Source organism: Eurytemora carolleeae, unplaced genomic scaffold (genome assembly GCF_000591075.1).
Source record: "Eurytemora carolleeae unplaced genomic scaffold, Eaff_2.0 scaffold692, whole genome shotgun sequence".
Lineage (NCBI taxonomy): Eukaryota > Metazoa > Arthropoda > Copepoda > Calanoida > Temoridae > Eurytemora > Eurytemora carolleeae.
The window spans coordinates 167152-177858 of NW_019396739.1; the positions used below are offsets into that span (position 1 = coordinate 167152).

The 10707-nt window shown below is 33.8% G+C and overlaps 1 protein-coding gene across 1 annotated transcript; it reads left to right on the forward strand.

Moving 5' to 3' along the window:
* The first annotated feature begins 7208 nt into the window (after positions 1-7208).
* Positions 7209-9388, forward strand: LOC111707997 (F-box/LRR-repeat protein 14). Its single transcript, XM_023481214.1, has 2 exons — positions 7209-7842; positions 8004-9388. Exons 1-2 carry the CDS (start codon positions 7576-7578, stop codon positions 9099-9101), a joined length of 1365 nt encoding a protein of 454 aa, XP_023336982.1. The 5' UTR covers positions 7209-7575; the 3' UTR covers positions 9102-9388.
* The last annotated feature ends 1319 nt before the right edge of the window (positions 9389-10707 follow it).

Here is a 10707-nt window from a genome sequence, read left to right on the forward strand (position 1 = left end):
ATGCATGGATACTTTAATGATAACCTTCTCTCTTCCTTCCAAAATATGGTTAAGTCTCTAGCTGAACCAAATAGAACAAAATTATATAAATTAGAACGGGTTTTAAACAAAAATCTAGAAAGCTTTCAGTCCGCAATGTTTCCTAATTTGTGGAATGCATTTGAAATTGACCTTAAAGAAAATAAATCTGCAAAAAATATTTAAACAAAGAGTGATCAGTATTTATCTTGAGAATTATAAGAGGTCTAATATGAAAAATGTATATCATGTGAGTAGATTTTATATAATATTTTTTTAAAACTTATCCACCATCCTTTATACCCTGTATTTTAATTTATCTATACATTAATCCCTCTGATCTCATCCTGCCACAGATTACAAAGTAATTGTGATTGCTTATTTGTAATATTTTATGCTTTGTAATTGAATAGAAATATGAAAATATATCTGTATTTCCATATATTCCTGTATCCATATAAACATATATCACTGTATCAGTATAACATGTATCACTGTATCAGTATAACATATATTCCTGCATCCATATAAACATATATCACTGTATCAGTACAACATGTATCACTGTTTCCATGTGTCCATGTATCCCTGTACCATTCATGTATCCATGTATCCGTGTATCCATGTATCAATGTATAAGTATATTCATTTAGCCGTGAATCAATGTATCCGTGTATCCAGGTACCCTGTATCCATGTATCCATGTGTAAGCGTATCCCTGTATTCCTTTATCACTGTATCCCTGTATCCTTGTATCCTTGTATCCTAGTATCCCAGTATCTCTGTATCCTAGTATCCCTGTATCCATGTATTCCTACATTTCCATGTATCCCTGTTTCTATGTATCCCAGTATTTATTATTCATGTATCCCTGTATCCCTGTAACCCTGTATCCATGTATCCATGTTTCCATGTATCCATGTATCCATGTATCCCTGTATATATCCCTGTATCCTTGTATCCCTGTATCAATGTATCCCTGTATCCAGAATCCCTGTAGAACTGTATCACTGTATCCCAGTACCCTTGTATCCATGTAATCCTATATCCCTGTATCCCCGTATCCCTGTATCTGTTTATCATGCTATCCCTTTTTCCATGTATCCATGAATCTATGTATCCCTGTATCCATGTATCCCTGTGTCCATATATACATGTATCCCTGTATCCATATATTCCTGTGTCCATGTATCCCTTTATTCATTTATCCATGTATCCCTGTATCCATGTTTTTATGTTTCTCTATATTCCTGTTTCCATGTATTCCGGTTTCCATGTATTCCTGTTTCCATGTATTCCTGTTTTCATGTATTCCTGTTTCAATGTATCCCTGTATCCTTGTATCCCTGTATCCTTGTATTCCTGTATCCATGATACCATGTATCCCTTATCCATGTTTCCATCTATCCCTGTATCCACGCATCAATGTATCCCTGTATCCATGTATCCTTGTATCCCTGTGCCACTGTATCACTGTATCCATGTATCTCAGTACCCCTGTATCCATCTTCTTCTATGGGTTTGACCTACTATTGCCTGGGGTTAAAATATAATGCAGTATAAAGTGTTGTAGTGTTGCAGGTTGCAGGTTAAATTTTCATACTTTGTGAGTGACTCTTTCTTGTAGTACAATTTCATCAATCACTTCATTAAAAGTGTGACAAAAATGTTGCATTGTTATATTCTACACTGTTCATATTCAAATTCTCCTTCTTTAATGCATCTTTCTTTTCAAGACCTTTTTAATTAAGATTTTATTCGTGGAACTAAAATCTATAAAATATGTTTAGAATTTTCAAAATATTTTTTTGTAAACTTCTGGACAACTTGGACCAATACTGGTTTATTTAATTTTATTTAAGAGAAATTTTAAAAAAATGTCAGAAAATTTAAAAAGAAAACATTTTAAAAGAAAAAAGTTTTCGAAAAGGTATTTTTAGCAGTAAAAACATGGGAAACGAAAACTTGTGTTGTTGAATTCGTTTCACTTCGACTTGGAAGATAATCTAGACTTAAGTGTAATATCATTTTAACTTCTGGACTCTTGAAAAATTGTTTCTCGATCCGGGAATCTTAGTATTCTCAGTTTTAAAGAATTCACGCAACCTCTTGATATTCTGGTTTCCATGTATCCATATCCATGCATTTCTTTATATACATAATCACTCACAAAGGATGAGACTGTAAAGACGACCTGAAACTCAATTCTGACGATTCTTAGGTTAAATTATGTCTTGAGTATAATCTTTTATGGTTTAATAAATGTTTTTTCAAATAGAGAAACAGTTCAAAGCTGTTGGGAATCAGGAAATTAAGGAAACCAAATAGATTTTCAAGTACAATAGGTGGCAACAGAGAAATGAACCAATTATACACAACGTCCCAAGTGTCAAATATAACAAGGAAAACGAAATTGTCTCACATAGTTGACATGTTTTCCAAAATTAAGTAAAAAAGTGTAAAAACAGAAACTAAAGAGCACATAAAATTGCACTTATTTTATTGTAAGATAAGCACTTTATTCACTATAATTTAAGTTTTGTCGAGGCACAAAAACTGAGTTGACACTTGTGACGTAAGAATACAGCTGTACTGAGAGTACAAATTCTACGTTGCCAACTATTGTACTAGAATCCATTTGAAGGAAACAGACAGCATCAATTCTGTAAAGTCGTCTCTGAAGTCTCATCCTTTGTGGGTAACCCTGTATCTGTATTATTGTATTCCTTGTATCTTTATATGTCTGTATTCGTGTATCATAATATCCAGGTATCGAAGTATATCTGTATCCCTATTTTCCTATACCTTTGTATCCTTTTATACCTGTACCTCTGTATCCCCGGCTGTATTTCTGTATCCCTGTAACCCTGTACTCTTGGATCCCTGTATCCCTGTATCCCTAGTATCTCTGGTATCTCTGTTATCTCTGTATCCCTGTATCTCTGCATATCTGTGATCTCTGTATCCCTGTATCTCTGTGATCTCTGTATCATTCACTATTTTCACTATTTTCACTATTTTTACTATTTTTACTATTTTACGGTCCAAAAGTGACTATCCCTTTATGTATCCGTTTATGTATTATAAAGGGCCTTTTTAGGCAAATATTAGACAATTTAACGGAGAAAGAAAAAGGCTAAAGATGAAGAAGGTGAATAAAATGTTAAAGATTTTCAGGTTTGAAAAGAAAGCAAAAAGGATTATTTGAAGAAATGAAGAAAAAGTTTTAGAAGTATTTGATATTGTGTGATATTATGACACCAATGGAGAGGAGCTATCAAACAAATATATTTTTTGTGTAAAAAAGGGGAAAAATATAATTTTACAATACTGCAATATTAATTTTAATCCAAAGAAAAGTTTATTGAGAATATTTCGAACTTTTGATTTATCAAAATTAAATTTTTTTGATTTTTATTATCTAAAAAAATTCGCGATGTTTATAAAGTAAAGTCTTCTTTCTTTTGGTAACCCTGCAGCTTCATGAATTTTTATCATTTGTCTGAATCTTAAAGGGACTGGAGACGTAGTTTTGGTAACCCTGCAGCTTCATGAATTTTTATCATTTGTCTGAATCTTAAAGGGACTGGAGACGTAGTTTTGGTAACCCTGCAACTTCATGAATTTGTATCATTTGTCTGAATCTTAAAGGGGCTTAAGACGTAATTTTGAGTGAACCTCCGTTTATAGAGAAGCATGTTCAACTCATCACGGTACCATTAACAATTTTATCAAAATTAAAAGAGATATCCATAATTTCTCTTTTAATTGTGGTTACTTTCAATTCTGGTTTCTCTATGAAAGTGTGTCGCAGATTTCTAATTACAGAAACAATGGATGAAATTGTGAAAATTAAACATTTGTGAGGCAAGAAAACGACGAAATATTCCACAGTTTTGATTAGATAAACTGGGCCTGGTTGACTTGACCACCCTGTATCTAGTTTATCCTAGGATCTTGATAAAATTTTGCATTTGCTTGACCACCCTGTATCTAGTTTGTCCTAGGATCTTGATGAAATTATGCATTTGCTTGACCACCCTGTATCTAGTTTGTCCTAGGATCTTGATGAAATTATGTATTTGCTTGACCACCCTGTATCTAGTTTGTCCTAGGATCTTGATGAAATTATGTATTTGCTTGACCACCCTGTATCTAGTTTATCCTAGGATCTTGATGAAATTTTGTATTTGCTTGACCACCCTGTATCATAGTTTATCCTAGGATCTTGATAAAATTTTGTATTTGCTTGACCACCCTGGATCTACTTTATCCTAGGATCTTGATGAAATTATGTATTTGCTTGATCACCCTGTATCTAGTTTATCCTAAGATCTTGATAAAATTTTGTATTTGCTTGACCACCCTGTATCTAGTTTATCCTAGGATCTTGATGAAATTTTGTATTTGCTTGACCACCCTGTATCTAGTTTATCCAACTAGTACCTATCAGCTATCTATCCTTCGACTGTTGTTTAGATAAGTATAAGCTGCAAACTGGTTAAAATAAGTAAGCTTTATGTTTAAAACTAGCTAGCAGAAGTATCTATAAGCTAGTATATGCTATCGATCAATTTATCAATCTATCTATCTATCTATCTATCTATCATTCTTTCTATCTATCTATCTATATATCTATCTAACTATCTATCTATCTTTCTTTCTTTCTATACTATCTATCAAACTATCTATCTATTCCAGGATGTGGACAATATTACTTGGCTTTAAAACCAAAATTGCAGTTCAGCAGTACACCTCTACAGTCTACAGTCTGCAAGCATATCCCCCCCCCATCATACCACCTGTTAAAATTGTTTTTATCTAACAAAAATTAAAATTTAAGACAATTTTTAAAATGAGCATATTTTATTGTCTAACTTTACGAATACATTTAAACTTGACCCGCGCGAATCCTTCAATGATATAAATCTGCCAAGCCCTGCACATCCTGCATATATAAAGAGTGTAGACAAATGTGATGGAGAAAGAAAAAAGATACACGAGTGTAAGGATAGAAGGATACTGAAGATATATAGAAGGATAAAAATAAACGAATGAAAGGATAGAAGGATACTGAAGATATATAGAAAGATAGAAGGATAAAAATAAAAGAATGAAAGGATAGAAGGATACTGAAGATATATAAAAAGATAGAAGGATAAAAATAAAAGAATGAAAGGATAGAAGGATACTGAAGATATATAGAAGGATAGAAGGATAAAAATAAAAGAATGAAAGGATAGAAGGATACTGAAGATATATAGAAAGATAGAAGGATAAAAATAAAAGAATGAAAGGATAGAAGGATACTGAAGATATATAGAAAGATAGAAGGATAAAAATAAAAGAATGAAAGGATAGAAGGATACTGAAGATATATAGAAAGATAGAAGGATAAAAATAAAAGAATGAAAGGATAGAAGGATACTGAAGATATATAGAAAGATAGAAGGATAAAAATAAAAGAATGAAAGGATAGAAGGATACTGAAGATATATAGAAAGATAGAAGGATAAAAATAAAAGAATGAAAGGATAGAAGGATACTGAAGATATATAGAAAGATAGAAGGATAAAAATAAAAGAATGAAAGGATAGAAGGATACTGAAGATATATAGAAAGATAGAAGGATAAAAATAAAAGAATGAAAGGATAGAAGGATACTGAAGATATATAGAAAGATAGAAGGATAAAAATAAAAGAATGAAAGGATAGAAGGATACTGAAGATATATAGAAAGATAGAAGGATAAAAATAAAAGAATGAAAGGATAGAAGGATACTGAAGATATATAGAAAGATAGAAGGATAAAAATAAAAGAATGAAAGGATAGAAGGATACTGAAGATATATAGAAAGATAGAAGGATAAAAATAAAAGAATGAAAGGATAGAAGGATACTGAAGATATATAGAAAGATAGAAGGATAAAAATAAAAGAATGAAAGGATAGAAGGATACTGAAGATATATAGAAAGATAGAAGGATAAAAATAAAAGAATGAAAGGATAGAAGGATACTGAAGATATATAGAAAGATAGAAGGATAAAAATAAAAGAATGAAAGGATAGAAGGATACTGAAGATATATAGAAAGATNTGTTTTAAAAAACTAAGTTATGTCCCATCTTTATGTGCAAGTACTATTGTTTGTTTACGAAAAACTGGTTCTTTAGCTGTCTGTATACGTTACAAAATGTAAACACAAATATGAATAAAGAAAAAGATATGGCAGACAGATAGATTAATACAGATTTTTAGATTTAGACAAATGTATACCTAGATAGAAGAAGAATAAAATAATAAAACAGGAAAGAAAGTAGAAATGAATAAATATTAAAAATGTGGATGAAGAGAAAAGGATAGTAATACTGATAGAAAGAGAGACAATCCACTATATTTTGACTTGAGATTGCTCAGGGGGTTCAAAAGGAAAAAAATACAAGATACGTATTTTTGCTTTTAAAAAAAATAATTCAAATATTACTCTTCTACTTTCTAACATATATTAAATATTTATTATCTCCCCTCCCCCCTTCATCACCCCGTTTCTTATACGCCCCTGGTTTATCAGCGTGCCCGATTCTCTTTTTATATTGACAGCTTCTCTTTTTATATTGACAGCTTCTCTTTTTATATTGACAGCTTCTCTTTTTATATTGACAGCTTCTCTTTTTATATTGACAGCTTCTCTTTGTTTCCATGTTTTTGTGTTTCCATGGTGTTTAAAAGCTTGATATAAATCAAATTTGAAATCGAAAGTCGTCTATATTATATTGATATAATCGCTCACCACCGTAATTTAACTGTATTTATTTTTATTGTTTGAAAACTAAAACAATATATACTACCTATTATGATTAATTTTTTAAGCAGAAACATATTTATATTTTAACAAAAAAAAACTTTCATGTTTTTCTAATTGAAGAGAATACAAGGCCAGAACCCAAACTCGATATTTGAAACAATTTCTGCATGAAGAGTTTAGGCGCCAGAAGACTCTTAGACTGACAGTTTCCCTATGACAGGGCGCCCCAGGACCCCCCCCCCCATCCTACTCCCCTTCTTCCCCCTAGCTTGGAAGACTTGGAACAGGACGGCCGATATGTCTTGTCGCAGATTTTCAGGTGAGAATTCGGCCCGGGCCATTAGATCTCCGTACCGGGCCGGAGGATTCTCCGAGTAGGGTCAACAAACATCCGGGACGGTTCGGGAGAATACAACAGTCTTCATTCAACCTGCCATGGCGACACGTTGAACTGTTAGACAATATTTCTAAGAAAATACACGGTTTTCATTAACCACGACTATATCAGAGAAGATATAAAACCTTTATCCATCCCTGCAGTTAATTTTCTACCCGGAGAAGCTGAAGGAATACGTCCTGGAGCTAGTGAGGAGAGAATAGTTCGGAGTTAGATTTGAATTGAAGTTTGACGTGTAGATTCATAGATGCATGCTACACATCTAGAATCACACGAAGGAATGAGATTAGACAGGCTTAAAGATAAACTCAGAGATATCCTAGAGTCTCCGTAAGGTTGGATATACAAGATAAGGATGGAAGGGGATATCCAGGATATCCTGCTCAGGATCGAACCTGAACCCTGCTCCAGTCCAACAGGACGAACTGGAAACGTCAGTTTTAAACCCTACGATGATATCCGTTTATCTCCTGGGACGAAGAAGTTTAAGTTTCCGGATAGTACCAAGGTACAGGAGCAGGGGGTGTCTCTGGGTATTAGAACCATAGAGGATCTGTACCCGGAGCTACTCTGCTTGATCTTCTCTAACCTGGATGTTCAGAGCAAGGGCCGAGCAGCGCAGGTACTGATTTAGTCTTTCCATCTTCAAGATTGTAAATATAAACAGGTTTTGAATAATCATTTATGGCAGTGGGAGGGAGAGAGTTGCATCTACTGTGTCTTTTAATTGTGTTTTTTATATAATTTTTCTCTAAATATCAATTTGATCTTTTATTTGTTCAGGTGTGTATAAAATGGCGTGATGCAGTGTACTCCAGGTCTGTATGGAGAGGTGTGACTGCTCGACTCCATCTCCGTAAATCAAACCCTATCATGATCCTCTCCTTGGTTAGACGAGGAATCCGTCAGGTTCAAGTTCTCTCACTGAGAAAATCTCTCCGGGACGTGGTTCAAGGTATGCCTGCTCTCTCCCTTCTCGATCTCTCCGGGTGTTACAATCTCTCCGACTCCGTCCTGGAGACGGGGTTCAACCGGACCATCTCTAGCCTTACATCCATTAATCTTAGCTTATGTAAAGAACTGACGGACAACAGTTTGGGGCGGATAGCTACACACTGTAAGAACCTGGAGATTCTAGATCTAGGAGGATGCACCAAGATCACAAACACGGGTCTTCTACTTATCTCCCTAGGGTTGAGAAAACTAGTAAGTTTAAACCTCAGATCCTGTTGGCAGATTACAGATACGGGTTTATCTCATTTATCCAGGACGGACGGAGAAGAGAGGACGGAAAGGTTAGTCCTTGAGAACCTAGTTCTCCAGGATTGTCAGAAACTAAGCGATGAATCCCTAAGATACATCTCTGAGGGGTTTAAATCTCTCCGACGGATAAATCTAAGCTTCTGTGCAAGTATAACGGATACAGGAATGAAATTCTTGTCAAAAATGTCTTCCATGTCGGAACTAAACCTTAGGTTTTGTGATAATATCAGTGATATTGGAGTAGGTTACTTAGCTGAAGGTTGTGTAGGACTTCACAGTTTGGATGTCTCTTTCTGTGAACGTGTTACCGACGGTTCTATGGCTCATATAGCAAGCGGGCTCTTCAGTTTAAACTCTCTAGCTATGGCTTCATGTCGGATACAGGACGAGGGAATAATTAAAATCTCTAAAACCTTACTGGACCTGGATACTCTAAATATTGGACAGTGTGCTCGAATAACGGACCGGAGTTTAATAAGTTTAGGCAGCCAACTCAAGAAACTGAGAAGTATTGATTTATACGGGTGTCCCCGGATAACTCCGATAGGGTTAAATTATCTTAAAGACAATCTTGAACTTAAAACAATAAATACTGGACTCTGGCAGGCAGAGCTTTAAAACTAACCCGGAGATTTAGTCATGTAAAGGTTAGGTGGATATTCGGTTAGTCATTTTATGACACCCGGGAATCCGGTTATTGTCACTTTATGACACCAGGGTATTCGGTTGGTCAAATAAAGATGAACTCTAAAATTTGGTTAGTCATATTAAACTACTGTACATGTACATTGTACAACGATCAAATTAAATGATTTACATCGTACACACAGCTGTGATATTCATATATTATAATGGTATATACTGTTTATCCAATTACTAGAACTAAAATAAAAACTTAAATTTTATTTCTTTACTGTTAATTTAATTTTAGTGGCAAACAATATAAATAATGTGTAAATAGTGTACACAGAAATCTTAAAATTCATTTTATGGGGTTACTAGTGGAGGCTTTGTACCCTTCTATCACATCCAGACTTAATTAGAAGAAAATTATACTAAATCAAGTTTGAAGAAAATTGTAATATTTTCAGCATTAAAACTCAAAAGGATAATTAGAAAAATATTTAGTGAGTTCCTTGAAATTCAAAACATTTCTTCTAGGATTAATCAAAAATACATTCTTATTTTTCTTCTTCTCAGTTTTAATTTTTTATCATTAAATAAAAAGACATAAAAACATTTATATGCAAAGGTCGCACATTCTGGAATATTTTTAAAAAACTCAGTAACCCTTTTTATTTAGAAGAAAATGAATATGAGACTGGTGATGTAGTTTTAAGTGCACCTTTATTTAAAAAATAAAGGTTCATCCTATTCACAAAGGTACCCTTGAACCCTTAATCTGATCAAGATGACGTCTAAATCAAGAAATGCGCAAGTCAATTTTGTACAGAGCCCACAAATGAAAAAAACAAAATTTAAAAAACATGGATATCTTATTAATGTTTGATCAGAAAAAGCTTTTCAGGGTACCGTTGTAGATCGGATGTACTGCCACCCTATAAATGTACAGTCCATTAAAAAGAATAAAGCATTAAAAGATGAACATTTCTAAAAGCAGGAGACGGAAATTTCCCGGAAATACGGAATAAGAAACTTGAAAATGTCCCCCCCTCTCCCCCCCCCTCCTTATCACATAATTATATCTTAGGCTGCAGCCCCTGCTGCACCCCGGTGAAGGAAAAATGTTAAGAATTTCCGTAATCTGAGCGTTAATTTTACCCCAAACCTTTACACTGCCGATATACATTATACATATACAGTGAGACCGTGTATATATAAATTGAATTAGATTCAGAGAATACACAGGTAGGAAATAAGATGTACATAATGTAATATTTCTATACTTATGCAGATAACCTTTCAGTGTGCAACTTTACCTATAGTATGCACCACGAATCAATTTTTTCATGGTTAAATCGACTGTAAGCGTAATTACAAGTGACCCTCCACACCAAGATGGCAATTAATTCCCGATTTACAATGGTACCCTTAACATTTTTGTCTGATCAATTATGAATTTTATTTAAATGTTTTTTGTTTCTTTGAACTGTTTATTTTCATTTGCTGGTTAGACAAAAGTTGGTATCTTCCACAGTATTTAACAGGTTAAAGGGAGTGAACGGCAATGTGTGGTGGTTGAACTGAGTAGTGAGTATGCAGT

Bases quoted from the DNA above. Each gene is read 5' to 3' on its own strand.
- LOC111707997 (XM_023481214.1), top strand. From the start codon at position 7,576: ATGGAAGGGGATATCCAGGATATCCTGCTCAGGATCGAACCTGAACCC. The intron at 7,843-8,003 runs GTACTGATTTAG...TTATTTGTTCAG, and splicing joins GCAAGGGCCGAGCAGCGCAG to GTGTGTATAAAATGGCGTGA.